Here is a 16,471-nt window from a genome sequence, read left to right on the forward strand (position 1 = left end):
ATGTTAGGATGCTTTTTTAAAAAGTAAATGTTTTAAATAGATAATTATATGTACACGCAGTGATCTTTGAAATGAATTTATGTTTTATTCCCTGCTGCTGCTGCCATGTAAGGAAATAGACCAAGAAAACCTTTTATTTTTATTATTTTATTTTTCTGGCCATGCCACGTGGTATGTGGGATCCTAGTTCCCCAACCAGGGATCGAACCCGGACCCCCTGCCTTGGAAGCACGGAGTTTTAACCACTGGACTGCCAGAGAAGTCCCCCCAAAATCCTTTTAACTGGGTAAATCAATTATTCACCTTTATTAAAATATTAGAAAATATAGATGCAGTGAAAGATACATGCAGCGGCACCTCTTTATATGTACCCGTGGAAAATCAGAGTATCTGTATATTCTCTGACCCTCTCAGTAACCCTGAGACCCCCTCCCCAGCTTGCAGGTCACAGAGTCCACTCTCCTGCAGTCAAAGAATAATCAGTGGAGAAAGGGTCCTCATACCAAAGACCATCCTTTTAGTAAGAAACCCTTATCCCTCACTCCTCAAAATCTTACAAAGGGGGGATGTCCCTTCTTGTGCCAGCTCAGGGGTGTTTAAGGGAACACTCTGCATCCGTTGATCCATCCCTCATCTGGACAAGGGGAATTTCTCAGTTAGGTTAAGGACAGTCCATCAGCCATTGGACCTCACCTGAATGCAAAGAGTTTGGGGTAAATTGGCCTCAAAAGTGGCCTAAGAGGAGGGGCGAGGAAGGGAAGGATTGGGAGCTTGGCATTAGCAGATGCAAACTGTATATATAGGGTGGATAAATGACAAGATCCTACTGTATAGCAAAGGGAACTATATTCAATATCCTGTGATAAACCGGAAAAGAATATGAAAAAGAATATTAATATATGTCAACAAAATAAATGGAATCAGACTATGAAAAAAGGGAAAGTGGCTTAAAGCCACACTGTACCCTCACTAGTGCTACCTGCCTGGGGCTTCCTAGATGGAGAGAAGAACCAGGGCTCCTCTCTGGTTAACCTGTGGTTTATCTATCTGGGACCACCCACATACCCACATTCTTCCCTTTCTGGAGGCAGCCTGAGACCCATCCTTTCCTTCCCTTGCACTCTCTTGCCCTCTCTGGCACTCTCCAAACATTCAGCGACTGTGCTTGTGACTGGGATATTCCAAGTAGTGGGCTAAGGGCACTTAGAGTCAGTTTTGCACGTCCACTCTTGCCACACAGGGGGGTTGCATTCTAGATGTTGGGGGGCAGCCTGGGTGGCCACAGGTTCCAGCTGAGCTACTTTGGTCTTCCGGGGAGCTGTCAGTCCTCCATTCCTAGAGTGAGTCCTCTGGTCCCCATAGTCTAACCAGAGTTAGAACCCAGGGCAGATTAGGTTAAAGGTCATCCATCCTCAGCCCTCAGGATGACTTGGAAGAATCATAAAGAAAGGAAGTGCAAAATCCCCACCTTCCCACCTTAAAGACAACTTGTAATTTTTTTTTTTTTTTTTTGCGGTACGCGGGCCTCTCACTGTGTGGCCTCTCCCATTGCGGAGCACAGGCTCCGGACGTGCAGGCTCAGCGGCCATGGCTCACAGGCGCAGCCGCTCCGCCGCATGTGGGATCCTCCGGGACTGGGGCACGAACCCCGTGTCCCCTGCATCGGCAGGCGGACTCTGAACCACTGCGCCACCAGGGAAGCCCCACAACTTGTAATTTTATGTACAGACTATTCCAAGTTTCACAAGGCACACGACAGAAAACTAAGAAGGCATTTGCTCTGCTCTCTCCTGAGAAAGCTCAGCTACAGGCATCCAGAGGCTCCAGCCCTGCTGGGTGGGACGGAGGACCCCAAACGAGCAGGAAGAGCCACTAGGAATAAAATCCCAGGCGTACTAGGCGAGGCCCCCGAGAGGTTACGCAAAGTTCTGCGCTTTCACTGGCTCTGCGATACCCCTTCATCCCTGCCCTCTTCAGCTCTGCATAGCTCACCAGAAAAGTCACCTGCAGATAGGGAACATAAATCATGTGTAAATATAGACCCGTGTTTAAATATCACTTATGCTTAAAGGGACCAGGCCAGAATTCTCTTCCACTAATTAGGAAGATTAAATTCTTCCCCTTCAAATGTCCAATGTACTTAATAAGAAAAGACCACTATTAATATAGCAAAGGGATTTTAGTTAAAATATCTCAGCCCAATTCTTTAAAATATTTCCCAGGACCCACTAAAAATTGTTATGGCGCAGTGAATGAGGGAGCATGGCTTTCTCTTACGACCAAATTTCAAGATAATGGCCTAATGATACCCACTGGGGATATGAATAGTGTGATCTGGGCCACACTGATCACCCCTGGCTGTTGTTTCCCCTTAAGGGCCATCTCTTTGGACAACCTTGAATTAGGAAGAATGGCTGTCAGGTGTCCCACTCCAGGGGCCAGGCTGGAAGGGGCAGACTGAAGGCAGTTATTAAAATGAGATACATGCAGGAGATTGAATCACTTGCTTTTTAAAGTAAACCAAAGGAATAGAGCTTTGGCTATGAAGTTTTCGCCTGGTTATTCTTGTTGCTTCCCTCTGCCAACCCCGTGTGCCAACTTCTTGGTGGTCTTTGGATGACAGTGCTTTCTATTCCTGCATATCACACAGAATTACTCAGCAAGGAACAGACAGAAAACAGAAGATTACATGAGAGTCTGCACACTGACCAGGGGGCTGCCAAATCCCTTTCCCCTGCTTGGCAGCCAGAACCTGGGGGCATGCCTCAACCCCCACCTGGAAAACTGAACAGCTGAAAAGAAAAACGTCCGGGAGCTAACAGCTGGGTGGTCTGCAGCTAATCATTCATTCGTTCACTCATTCATTCATTCAAACACCTAACAGATATTTATGAAGTACCTACTATGTGCAAGCAGTCTTCTTGAGGCTGCAGATACAGCAGTAAATAAACAGACACAAATTCCTGGTCTCAAGGGGTTAGTGGTGAAGACAGATAGTAAATAAAGTAAATAAGCAAATTATACAACATATTAGGTGATAAATGCTATAGAGAAAAAACAAGGAAGAGGGATAGAGAATGCCAAGTGAAATTTTAAATAGGGTGATGTGGGAGGACTTGCTGAGAAGGTGACATTTGAACAAAGGCTCTATGGTGAAGCCCAGCAAGTTGACAAGCCCAACTCATGCACACACAAATCTTCCAACCAGGTTTTGGTGCCTCATTCTTAAATGTTTACGCACAGCCAGATTGCAAATGTTCAATGCAGAACATTGGAAGATCTTCAAATTTAAGCAGAAACAGAACATAGGAACTCAGAGATAATGCTGGAATCAGAAGACAGCTTTTTTAAAAAGCCCCAACTATAATTAATATCCTTTGAGAGAGAAAAGAAAAGATTGCATCCATAAAACAAGAACAAAAAAATATTAAAAAGGAAACAACTGAGAACAAGGAAAAATTCTTGGAAATAAGAAAAAAATCACAGTTGGAAAAAAACCTCAGTAAAAATGTTTTAAAAAATCTCAATAACCTCAGCAAGGTAAGGTACTGCGTTTATGAAGCAAAAACAATTCTAGAAAAAAAAGAAACACTCAAATAATATTGAAGAGCTATTGAAAGTTAAAAACATTATCAGAAATTTAAAACTTGATAGAAAAACAAGGAGGGAAAAATGAGTAAATCCCTCAGAATAAAACAAAGAAAATAGGAGAGAAAATATAGCAAAAACTAGAGGACAAGTCCAGGAAAGCCAGTATCGGATTGCTAGGAGCTCCAGAAAGAGGACACAAGGAAAATGGAGGGGAGGAAAGTATCCATAAAATAATCCAATAAAATCTCCAATGGGCCTTTCAAACCTCCAAGTAGCCACTAAAATGTATGAAAATAGACCCTCCCCAAGGCACATCACCGTGATATTTCACAGGGAAGATTTTCTAAGTTTCCAGAATATAAAACAAACAAGAAAACCAAACAGGTCATCAAGAATGAGAACGGCTTCAGACTTCTTAACAGCAACAGTGAAAGCCGAAGACCATAAGCAGTGTCTTCAGACTTCCAGAGGAAGATGACTTCCAACGAGAAGCTCTATCCAGGTAAACTATCAATCAAATATCAGCCAAATAAAAATATTTTTAGAAAAGCAAGGTTTCAAAAAGTTTACTTCCCATTCTCTTTTCCTTAAAACTTATGGAGGATATATGGTCCTCCAAAATGAACAAGACTAAAAAGAGAAAGATACAATGTGCTAATTTTCCTTTGACAGCCATTCTCCCCTTCTTTCTTTCTTTTTTTAAGCATTTATTTATTTATTCAAAACAAACAACTTTTTATTGAAGTTTAGTTGATTTATAATGTTGTGTTAGTTTCAGGTATACAGCAAAATCATTCGTTTATATACATATATATGTTCTTTTTCAGATTCTTTTCCATTATAGGTTATTACAAGATATTGAGTATAGTTCCCTCTGCTATACAGTAGGTCCTTGTTGTTTATGTATTTTATGTATAGTAGGGTGTATCTGTTAATCCCAAACTCCTATTTTCTTTCAATGTACACCTCCCTGAGTTTTAGCTGGGCAAGGGGCTTGCCAGCAGGGACACCACTGCCTAGTGTCACCCACAGCTAACTTCTGGGCAATGGGATATGAGCAGAAGAGGTGCACACAACCCCTGGGTTGATTGTGATTTCAGAGAGCAAAGCCACCTGCTTGCTTCTGAACTCTTATGAGAGAAATAAGCTACTGTCATTATGTTTTTGTTACAGCACTTTAGCTATAACAAATACTTATGGGGTGTGGGAAACAGGAGATCCAACTCAGGATAGAGAGCAATGGAATCCCCAGGATGACAGTGAAGGGAGATCCCAGGAAGAGAGCTGTGCTCTGACGTGGACAGCAAACAGTCCAGATTGGAGCAGTGAAATGCCCCATGTTGAGAGCTCAACTGTTGTCTTTTTTTTTAACTTGAGGTGAGAATGCTTAAATGAGCCTGAAGCAGATTGTTATCTGAACTTAGTTTGCCTTGTGTTGATGACATTTCTGTTCTCCATGACACAACCTTGGCTAGTAGAGGGGGTATGGGCTTGACACACTGCTATGGACGTAGTGTGCTTGGACCTGTTCCTGAAAGCTGGAGGCTGGCCATGGAAGCCGAAAATGCAGAGCAGCCCATTTCCATTACATATTTCTGGGGGATGCCCAGTACCTGTTCATACAATAACCTCCCCAGCCATGGGTTGCCTAGTGTTTCCAAAGACTCATTTGGGAATACCCCTCTGGTAAACTCCCAGGGAAACAGAAGCTAATCTATGACTCAGAGCCTCTGTTCAGCTTATCTTCTCCTGGGGCCCTTCATCTGATGGTGAGAATATTGCCCTTTCCTTACACAGCTAGGTTGGTGTTTGCTATTGCTTTTCAAAACTAAAATGTATTGCTGAGGGATATTGTAGGAAGTAGAACTATAAAGGATCAGAATGATTACAACAAAATGAACTAGAGATCATCTCTGTGAAGGGAGGAAGGGGATACATTGGGAGGGGGCACATGGGCCTCTACAGTACGTTTTTTTTTTTAATCTTTCGGCATGTGGGATCTTGGACCGCCAGGGAAGTCCTGGGCCTCTAAGGTACTTTATCAGTACTCTGGAAGCACACTGTTATATGGGTGCTTTACTTCTTAACTTTGGAAGCAGACTACATGGGTGTTCATTTAAATAGAACTATGCATTCTATATATTCTTATATATGTCTAATACATTTTACAGTATTTCTAAATAGCTTAAATACCTACGAAACTGATAAATGTGTGGCCAGGACTGGGGTTTGAGTAGTGTTGTAGTGTTGTCTGACATTTTAAACCACATGCATGTATTGCTTTGATAAAATAGAACCTCTGTGCTAGAAACTGGGCATATGAAGGTTTTTACGTCGAGGCTACTGCCTTTGAGTATTTCTGAATATGGTGAGAGACCAGTACAGATGATTAACTACAATACAGCCTGATGTTTTAAGATTACAGAAGAAGGAGCAATGACTTTTTTTAGTCAAGAGGCAGTGAGAGGAGAGGGTAGGTCCAGAGGGGAGAGTCTGTAAATCAGGCCGTGAAGGCAGGGTTTGAAAGAAGAACAAAGGATAAGAAAGGGTATCTCAGGAGGAAGGAACACAATGAGCAAGGACATAGAAATGTGAAAGAAAGAGCAGGCAAGTGGTCGGGAGGTGATCAGGGACGGTGCAGTTTGCACACTGCACAGCCTCCAGAGGTGGCATTCATAGTGTTGTGCGGTGTGTAACCTACTCGATCATCCACAGCCATCTGGTTGAAGGGAGTGGTTAGGGTGCATAAGGGAAGGGAGAGGAAGCCAAGACTACGAGAGTATTAGGAGAGAAATAGGAAAATGGAATGTGGTATGAAAAAGACTATTACTGAATCCTAAACATTATTCAATAGGCTAGTGTTGACATAGTCAAATTATGAAATTTACAAAATTACACCAACCGTTTCTACTCAGTGAAGGACAATAGCATGCGCCTGCAGGGGTTGAACATGAAAACACTTTAAATTGGTATATTCTGCAATAATCACATTCCTTAAGGTCTTGAGAACTAGAAAAGAATTGGACAAAAATCACTGTGTGATCCACGGGTACTTCTTTATTAGAGAAGAAATTAACCATTCATACCAGAGACTACAGAGGGAAATTAACTTAAGCTTGCAATTCTAGAATAACTTTCACAATAAGGAATTCTTAAGTTTTCATAGAGTGAGGGGGAAAGAAAGGAGAGAGAGAAAATCATTTAGAACAGAGTTTCCCAAATTTGGCTACTTTCACAGACATATTCTTGGAGGTGGGTATACAAGTTGTCTATGTAACATTTAAAATTTTTTGTTTTACTTTTTTTTTTTTTTTTTTTCTGTATGCGGGCCTCTCACTGTTGTGGCCTCTCCCGTTGAGGAGCACAGGCTCCGGACGCGCAGGCTCAGTGGTCTTGGCTCACGGGCCTAGCCGCTCCGTGGCATGTGGGATCTTCCCGGACCGGGGCACGAACCCGTGTCCCCTGCATCGGCAGGCGGACTCAACCACTGCGCCACCAGGGAAGCCCTTATGTTTTACTTTTGCTTATAAACAAATTAATACACACTTGTTCAGGATTCCCTGGACAACCTGTTACATAACAGAGTGTTGCCACGTGATCGTAGCATCTGCATTTATACCTCTGATCCCTGTGGCCCAAAATGAAGACCAACCGTGCTTAACTTTTCAGTGGCGTCTCTCAGACTGCGTGCTCAGACCCTTCACGGAATTGTTGAATATTTCCTATGAGGTCTATGAGTTGTCACGGTTCAGAAAACTGGTTCACGGCAGTGATTCTCACAGTAGGAGGGGGTAGGAGGTGGGGTGGGGATGGTGGCTAAGGAGATACCCTTTGATAAAGCATATTCAGAATATCTATTGATTTCATAATACAAATTCTATAAAGTCAAACTCAACAAAATAATCTTTGGACAGTAGCAGAAAACCAACTATAGATTCAACCCAGGAGGTCTGGGATATACTTGGTTGAGAAACACTGGTGTTGAGGTAGAGGAGCCCCAGCATGTGGAGAACACGTAGTAAGGAACATGTGCCAAAGAGAAGGAACATCTTTTGGGTCAGTGAGTGAATCCTAAGCATATCTTGTCTTTTTGGAAACCAAAGGGCCAATCCACAAGAAACCTGAGACACCCATCGAACTTCTCAGACCTGTTGTTTTGGGCAAGTTGGTCCCCTTTTAATACTGAGTCAAAAGAAGAAAAAGCTGTTTTTTGCCCCCAGAATGCCCCCCACCCACTTTATTTGCGTTAACATATTTCAAACTTTTAAGTAAACAGTTGCTGTAGCTGGGTAAACGTAGCCCCAGGTCCATCCATCAGGAAGTGCTGTCAGTATCTGCAATGCCATCCAGCTCTCAAGGGGGATATCAGCCTGGGGTCTGCTCTGCTAGGAAAAAATACAAAGAATTGGATTTTCTTGGAAAAGATCAATTCCTCTCATTTCCCTTTCATTACCAGAACATTTACTCTTGCTGTTTAAGCATAATCGGTTACAGATGGCCTTGAGATGCAAGTTGCCAGTAGAATACTGAGAGTATAATATACGGAAGGACAATGCAGATAAAGAGACCTGGGGAATATGGCAGACTCTAGTGCCCATGCCAACATAGAGGTAGCTGGGGAAATGGTGTTTCCCACCTTCCCAGGAAAGTTGTAAGTTTTCTCTCATTCTCATCTAAGCCTAAATTGCTAAAGAGTGTTCCAGAAAAGGAAACATTTGGTACAGCAGCTAATTGGGTTTTGAGTGCTTTGTGCATGGGGTGAGGCCAGAAAGCTAACCCAAACAGACACAGTGTTTATTTGAGGGGATGATGTTGTAGAATTGTGATTAAAAGTTTATAACATTGACTATTTTATTTCAAGGGATTCAGTTGCATTTTTCAGACCTTGTTTTGTCACTTCCTGTTGCTATTCTGAGTAACCACCACAAATTATACGTACTCATTGCTCAAGGGTTAATTATTAATTAGTGGGCAATAAATACTCTTCAAAGAACATTTTAATTTGAACCCCTTTCTCCTTTGGCTAAAACAGAGTCTTTCCACATGTGAGTCAGTGCAATTGGCCTGCTTAGAAGCCAGCTTGCACTAACAAGAGCTGCAGGGAGGAGAGTCCATCAGACCCCAAAGGTATCTTGCTTCCTTTCTGAAGAATTCATCACCCTGTGGTTTTCCATTCAGTCAAAGATCTCCTTTAAGTTACAATTTTAGAAAACTCTGTTTTGTCATTTGGGAAGCCAATTAGATTGAATGGATTTGCAGGGTGAACACAGGTAAAGCAAAACTTACCTTGATTTCACATTGCACTTAGAATAATCTAGGTTGCTTCCCATGGCCTGTGTGCTCTGGTCCTTGCCCACATTTGTTACTACTTTTCCTTCTTTCTGCGCTTCACTCAGTCTGATCTGTCTTGCTTTCAGTTCCTTGAATATTCCATACTTGTCACCTCAGGGCCTTTGTACTTGCTATTATTCCTTCTGCCCGAAAAGCCCTTCTGCTTCATCTGTACATGGCCATCTCCCTGTTGTCAATCAGGTCTCAGCTCAACCAGCCCCTCTGAAAAAGGCCTTCCCTTACTACATTAGCTTAATTTGCTCCCCATCCCCCTGCTATGTTCTATCAAATTATTCATTTGTTTCAGGAATTATTTACTTGTTTTGGATCAGTCTGCCTCTCTAGAATATAAGTTCCATATTATCTTTTTGTTCATCTCTGTATTCCCAGTGCCTCGTACAGTGTCTGGCACATAGTAAGTGCTAAATAAATATTTGTTAAATGAAGGTTGAGTGAAAAGCTTTCCTCCCATTGATGAAATTAACCCATTTGTAAAATGGGAAACTCATACATGACATCACAGTTCCTCAGATCACCCCGATCATTCTTTCCCTATCCAGAGTGCCTTCCTAGATTGTAATAAAACGTGGCGGTACAATTCCACCATCTCCCAGTGTTCCTGGCCCAGCGTCCCACCTGTCACTCACCTATAATTATTGTAGAGCTCCAATTTGCTTTAGCCTTGTCAACAGCTCCCCTTTCTCATGCATATTTACTAGATCATTGCATCCACCTATGCACTCTTGACCGATGAAGACCCGAGGTACCTAAAAAAGCAAACAAGCCAGGACATTTAGAGAACATCATTATTAGATTAGACATTTTATCCTTCCTCTAAATATTTCCCATGATCCAAAGCTTTTCAAATCACTTCACAACCTCCTCATGTATACTCTTTCAGGGCAGAACTTTATTATACGCATAAAATTATTCATTCAAGAACCTTCTTAAGCCAAGATGCTTTTCAAATAGAATGTTCTGTGTGTGTGAGATTGTCTAACTTGTCAAAGGGATTTAAAAATTTTACTCTATGTTTCAGGGAAAGAGTTTTGGTTGGCCGCAGCTGGACCACCCTGATTGAATTCTGGTTTCTCTACAGCTGGGACCACACCTGAGCCCTTAAACTGACCCATGGCAACCAGAAAGGAGTCTGTCTCTAAGTATAGCTGGAAAAGTATTTGCATCAGTTCTCTGTCTCTGATTTTAGACTCACAGTTTATTAGAGTCGTCTCTCTCATCTGTGAGCTCTGTCCTCAGCTGGGGAAGGGGTGGTGGTGTCTGAATCTCCTTCTCTAATACCTGGCCCATCATAAGATGTTTAAGTGCTGCAGCCCCGGGAGCAAGGACATGCATCTGCTTTGGTTTCACACCTGGCATGGGTGGGTGGCCCAGGGTCAGCCAGGCTGACACAGTCATTCTACCTGCTGAACATGTTCATCTTGAGTCAACCTCAGGCTCCCTCCCTGCTGCTAGGTAAGGCGTGTTCCAGGTTTCTAGGTGGCTCTTGGAAGGAGGAGAGAGGAGGAAGTCTTTTCACTGTGGCTCAGGCAAATTCCAGGCCAGGGATGTTACAGAAAGGCTGACTGGCAGTGAAGAAACAACCACAATGCGGGTACCCTGAGTGGTCAGGAGCAAGCAGGTCCTCTCCCAGAACACTAGGAACATACCAGAAGGGGCAGGAGAGGTGAAAGACAGAAGGCGGCAAGAATATTTCCAAAGCTTTTGACTTTCCTCAGAAGGCATAGTAATTCAGATGCATTTTTAAATTGAGGTATAGTTGATGTACAATATAAGTTTCAGGTGTACAACACAGTGATTCAAAATTTTTATAAATTATATTCCACTTATTATAAAATATTGGCTATATTATCCGTGTTATACAACATATTCTTGTTGCTTATTTTATACATAATAGTTTGTACCTCTTAATCTCCTACCCCTGTATTGCCCCTCTCCCCTTCCCTCTCTCCACTGGTAACCACTGGTTTGTTCTCTATATCTGTGAGTCTGCTTCTTTTTTGTTATATTCACTAATTTGTTGTATTTTTTCAGATTCCACATATAAGTGATATTATACAGTATTTGTCTTTCTCTGTCTGACTTATTTCACTTAGCATAATACCCTCTAGGTCCATCCATGTTGCTGCAAATGGCATTATTTCATTCTTTTTTATGGCTGAGTAATTAATATTCCATTATATATATATATATATACACCCCATCTTCTTTATCCATTCATCTGTTGATGGACACTTAGGTGACTTCCATATCTTGGAAACTGTCAATAATGCTGCTATGAACATTGGGGTGCATGTTCAGATGACTTTTTTTTTTTAAGTGTGAGAGCTGAGAAAAAGGGCAGGATTATTTCAGGTAAGTCCTTAACCTTATTTTTATTAAGAAGGGGGTCTGGGTGGAAGTAGGCTTTAAAAATTAAGGCCCCCAATTGAAAGACTCCTACACTCCATTGCCATGGCTATTTCCTATGTCCCAAGAGTGGGGAAGAGCACACAGGACTGTGTTCTGGCGAGAAAGCCTGGTCATGTCCACCTCAGTCACACAAGGTGACGCCCGTCCCGCCTGCACTGCCCGCCTGTGTGGGGGCTTTGCAAGTGGAAGTGCCACCAAGGCAGCGTTGCTTTTTTACTAGCTGGAAGAATATGCAGAAACATAGGTCAGAGACCTAACTTGCCCCCTGGATCTGGCCATTTTAGGGAAAATAAAGCACCTCTCAAATTGCTGGGGGCCTTCTGGCTTCTATCTCCCCAGGAACAGTTGGCTGTGGTCAGTTGCAATGGTAAATAAAACAGAATCCTAATGTAATTCTAATACAGGGCTCCTTCTGTTGAAGCCATTACCTAAATGAGTAAAACTCATCTGAGCTTTCAATAAGGACGAGATGTATTCATTCTTGAACTTCTGTCAATTCTGTTATTTTCAGAAAGAATTGAGCAATGGTCACTCCTCTTGCCACTTGCCACATCTCCACCTTTGGCCAGGGTGCTGGCCCAGGGGGTTAGAGTTCAGTTATTTGGAGAGAAGGCCCTGAGGAGTAAGGAGTCTTCTCCTCAGATAGCTGTTCTCAAACTTGAACCCTGCATCAGAACTGCAGAGGGCTTGTTAAAACATAGGTTTCTACTCCTTCCCCACACATTTCTGATACAGGAGATCCGGGCTGGGGCTCAAGAATTTGCATTTTGACAAGTTCCCAGGTGATGCTGACTCTCAGCGGTCACATCTGCAAACCGCTGGTTGGCACTGATAGTGGTTCATTCCTCCTGCGGTAACTGAGGCTTTGGGAACACACAGCTCTGCAGCAGCCCCCAGCCACCTGAGGCAGGCCCTGAAACATGATCAGGGCGGACTTCTGTGCAGACCATCTGGCACGCAAGCTGGCTTGCCTGAGAGCTGAAAGGCCCCGTTGCCCTCACACCCACCCTCTAGGCTAGGCAACAGTTGGCTGTGGTCAGTGTGATCAGTTGGCAGCAGGACAGTGTGGGAGGCTGTGGTGACAAAACAGGAAGCTGTTGATGCAGCTGAGGAAGGGAGACTCGTCCTCCGTGCCCTCCCCTCCTGGCCCATCCGCCTCTTCGGAGGAACTTGAGTCTGTTACTGCCAAGAAGCAGAGAACTGCCACCATAAAAGCAAGCTTGGGAATTCTGGGGCCCTTCCTCTCCCGGAGCTTTCTCCAGCCCCAGCTCCAGCTAGGTGGCATCTCCTGCACTCTGGTGTTACTCAGAGCCTCCCAACACTCTGCAGCACCTCCTTGGCTACTCCCTGGTACAAGCCACCATCTTTTCTCATCTGAATTACTGCTCTAGCCTCCAGAGGTCTCCCAGCTTCAACCCTCACCCTGGCCTTCCTGTAGTCTCTTTCCCCACAGCCACTAGAGTGACCCTTTCAAAATCAAGTCAGATAGGGTTATTCCTCTGCTCAAAACCCTTCAGTGGCATCTCATCTCCCGTCACAAGCACACTCCGTGTGATAGCTTGAAAGGCCTCGCCAACCTATACCGCGTGATCTCTCGGACCTCACCTCCTCCTGACTCATAATGTTCCACCCATGGAGGCCTCCTTGCCAGGCATACTTCTACCCCAGGACCTTAGCACTTGCTGTTCCCACTGCATGAAATGCCCTACCGCTACATTTCTGCATGCCTTGCTCCCTCACTCCCTTTAGAGATCTACTAAAATCAGTGAGGCCCTGATGACTCCATTTAAAACCGTACCTTGCTGCCTACAGCCCACCTGCCTTTCCTGTCTGTTTTTTCTCCATAGCGCACATCACTTACCACCTTCCAACATACTATTTTATTAATTGCATTTACTAGAATGTAAGTTCCACAAAGGCAGTCATTTTTGTTTGTTCTGTTCATGGCAGTATTTCCAATGTCCAGAAAAGCACCTAGTGTAGTAGGTGCTTAAAAATATTTGTTGTATCTAGCAAAATTATCCTTCAAAACCAAAGGAGAAAAAGACTTTCTCAAACAAACAAAAATTGAGGGAATTTGTTGCCCAAAGAGCTGCCTCGTAAGGAACATTCAAAGACGTTCTTCAGAGAAAAGGAAAATGATAGAGGTCAGAAACTTGGATTTACATAAAGAAAGAACATCAGGAAAAGGAATAAGTGAACGCACTGATCTAGGAGCTGTGGCTATGGCGAAACCAGAACCAGTTTCTCCAGTACATGGCCTGATAGAAGGCCTACGTCTCTGTAATCAGTCAAGTCTTGCTGGGCTCCTACTATTTGCACAGCACACAGGCATCCCAGGATAAGCAAAGATAGCGACAGCTCTCAAGGTTTCCAGTCTCTTCTAATAGAAACCCTTCACTGTTCGGGATCATGAAGTATACAACTTCAAAGGGTTTGTTTTTCCCCTTGGAGGAATGTCATTCAGGACTCAAGAACCTGTGAAAAGTATTTTGAAAAATTCAAAAACAAAAGACCACTAGAAGAAAAAGTGTTGCTTTACAATGAATTGAAAAAACAGGTGTTGAATGAATGCGTGAAGTGGTTTGTTTTTCCTGCTAGAGAGTAGGTGCTGCCGGGCTGAAAGATGTGCTCCCAAACCTGGTTGCAAATTAGAATTACCTTTTTATTTTTTTGACAGGAGAGAAACTCTATTTTCACTTCCAGATTTTTTGAGGTATAACTGGCAGATAAATATGTGTGTATTTAAGGTACACAATGTCATGGTCTGATACACATATACTAAATTAAGAAATGATTACCGCAATCAAGTTAATTAACATACCCATAACCTCACAGCTACCATTTGCACGTGTGTGTGGTGAGAACACTTGAGATCTAATCTCGTAGCAAACTGCAAGCATACGATACAGTATTACTAACTATAGTCACCATGCTGGACGTTACATCCCCAGAACTTATTCATCTTATAACTCAATGTGTGTATCCATGTCCTAGGGATCTTTAAAACTGCTGATGCCTAGCTGCCCCCTCCCATATTGTGATTTAATTGGCATGCGGTGTGACTTGGGCATTGGGAATTTTTTTTTTAAAAGCGCTTCAGGTGATTCTAATGAGCAGCAACATTTGGGAACCGCTGGCCCAGAGGGATGCCTCACAGCGGGGCCCACAGGCGTCCTTACACTGCCCTTTCCCTCCTTCCAGAGACGAGGGTCCTCAGCTCACAGCAGGGGCCCTGGAAGCAATGGGGGTAGCGTGTTTTGCCTCTTCCTGCACCAGAAGGCTGATTTCTGACTGGAGAGGCGGGAAGAACAGAACAGCCTCCCAGGCTTTACACTGAGAAGCCAGAAAGAACACGGTAAGTCAAACTAAACCTGAGCTAGGATATGTGCTTCTGCAAGCGCTGTGTCCTAGAATGTGCGCCCTGAAAGGGAGTTTGGGTGACCTGGTGGGACAGGACTTACCACCTGAACTGATGCTGGCGATCTGGTTGGCTGGCTATCTCACTGGGAAGCCGTGGGTGCTGAGGAAGAGGAAGGCTGTTCACGTAAAGGACAGCGGTTCTTAGGGTCCCACTGTCTACTTATAGCAAGAAGGGATGTAGCGGTCACCTCCTCCAGCCTGGTGCTGCAGCCAGGAGGTCCCTGAGAGTCACAGAGCTGGTGACTTACCAGGATCACACAGCAAACCATTGTGAGAGCCATCCGGAGCTCTGGCCTCTGGACTCCCTAACAGGCCTGGAAACATCCCATAATTTAGATTAAGGAGCACTAATGAGCCGTTAGATGTTTCCAGAGGGAGGAGTTAGATAAGATAGGGAAGAATGAGCGATTTAGATGAAGGTTAAAGAGAGCCTAGAGAAAAGATGGAAGGACAGCAAATCCCACTTGGCCCTGTGCACGCAGAGTGCACGTGATTCTTGCACAACAGAAACGCACCAATCACACATGGCCCCTGCATGCCTCCTTCCACCCCAGCCCTGCACGCGCAGACTGTCAGCGCTTGAAACAAAGAGTCCAGATAGTTCCTCAGTGACTCCTGGGCGGCTGCTGGGCCCGCTGCCCCTGACGCCCAACACAGTCAGCTGTGCTCCCTCCTCTGATGTGAGCACCGTTGGCCGAAGTCCAGCCGTCCATTCAAGGAAGCAGTGTCCTCTCTCAGGCGCCCTCCCCCACCTGCACAGCCCTCCAGCCGCCTGGAGTGACAGACAGAACCTTAGCGGTGTCCTAGAGAAAGGCACAGGCATACCACGTTCACAGCCCCGACAAGAAAAAGGAATCTGGGAGCCTCCTCCCCAGCCTTTTAGAAGGAAACCCCAGGCTCACCGTTCTGGCTCCGGTGAGCTGTTGCAAATAATCTTGAATCTCGTTGGTGTCACTGCGGGCTGTGACATCGACAAATTCCAAAAGCCCTTGTTTGAAGGGCAAGTGGCTGAGGAGCTCCTGGGCCCTGCTGCTGTAGGGGCAGGTGGGCTTGATGAACACAACTACCTTCCCAGGCTGGATTTTACTGTTCACAAATGCTTGAGCCATGCTCACAGGCTGCTATCTCCTGGGGAGGAAACCTCGATTGCAGGTATTGCTTGGGAGAAAAGCGGGGCCCTGGCCAGCTGGCTCTTATTTAAAGGAACCTCCCTGGAGGAGGAGTTTGCCCGGTAGCGCGCTCGATTTTTAAAGGGCCAGTCCTGAAGTCGTTTCAGTCTGGAGTGATTCAGCAGCTAGAGCTTCGGAGGAACGCCCGCTGGTATGTCATCATCAGTAGCTATGTCCAGGGTGTCATTGTCCTCAGCCCTTTCAGGAGCGCCTGCTCTTGGGAAGGGAACAGAGTCTTGTCACTCTCTGGGGAAGCAGAAAGTGTGCAGCCCAGCCCCAGGGAGGGGGCGGAGAAGGCAGAGTCAAACCTTTGTTGTCTCAGACACAGTTTCTAAAAACACATGCAAACAGAATCATTCAAGAAACAGAATGCGCCGAAATCTCTTTAGAAGGAGTGAAATTCAGATGGTGACTCTGTGTCCCGTCTTGCTTGGCCTGCACTGTTTGTCGCGGTCACTGTTTAGTGGAATTAGTTCCCCACTTTTAAACATCTGGAGATTTCACAAAAGAATCTGGACCCACGACCT

The 16,471-nt window shown here is 44.5% G+C and overlaps 1 protein-coding gene across 2 annotated transcripts; it reads right to left on the bottom strand.

Moving 5' to 3' along the window:
- Nucleotides 1-6,628: 6,628 nt before the first annotated feature.
- GLRX (glutaredoxin) lies at nt 6,629-15,981 on the bottom strand. 2 transcript variants are annotated; one of them, XM_067731273.1, is made up of 3 exons: nt 15,678-15,981; nt 9,570-9,689; nt 6,629-7,976 (listed from the first exon to the last, which is right to left on the bottom strand). In XM_067731273.1, the coding sequence occupies exons 1-2, from the start codon at nt 15,882-15,884 to the stop codon at nt 9,576-9,578; spliced, it is 321 nt and encodes a 106-aa protein (XP_067587374.1). In that variant the 5' UTR covers nt 15,885-15,981; the 3' UTR covers nt 6,629-7,976; nt 9,570-9,575. The 2 variants fall into 2 exon arrangements, with proteins under 2 accessions (XP_067587374.1, XP_067587373.1); XM_067731272.1 differs by having other exon boundaries at nt 6,629-7,973; nt 15,678-15,978.
- Nucleotides 15,982-16,471: the final 490 nt, after the last annotated feature.

The sequence above is a fragment of the Pseudorca crassidens genome, chromosome 3 (assembly GCF_039906515.1).
Source record: "Pseudorca crassidens isolate mPseCra1 chromosome 3, mPseCra1.hap1, whole genome shotgun sequence".
NCBI classification, from domain to species: Eukaryota; Metazoa; Chordata; class Mammalia; order Artiodactyla; family Delphinidae; genus Pseudorca; species Pseudorca crassidens.

Excerpts from the sequence above, each read along its gene's own strand:
- GLRX (XM_067731273.1), bottom strand. The coding sequence starts at position 15,884 with ATGGCTCAAGCATTTGTGAACAGTAAAATCCAGCCTGGGAAGGTAGTT. Across the intron at positions 9,690-15,677 it reads AGCTCACCGGAGCCAGAACG|GTACCTCGGGTCTTCATCGG; the intron begins GTGAGCCTGGGG and ends TTGCTTTTTTAG.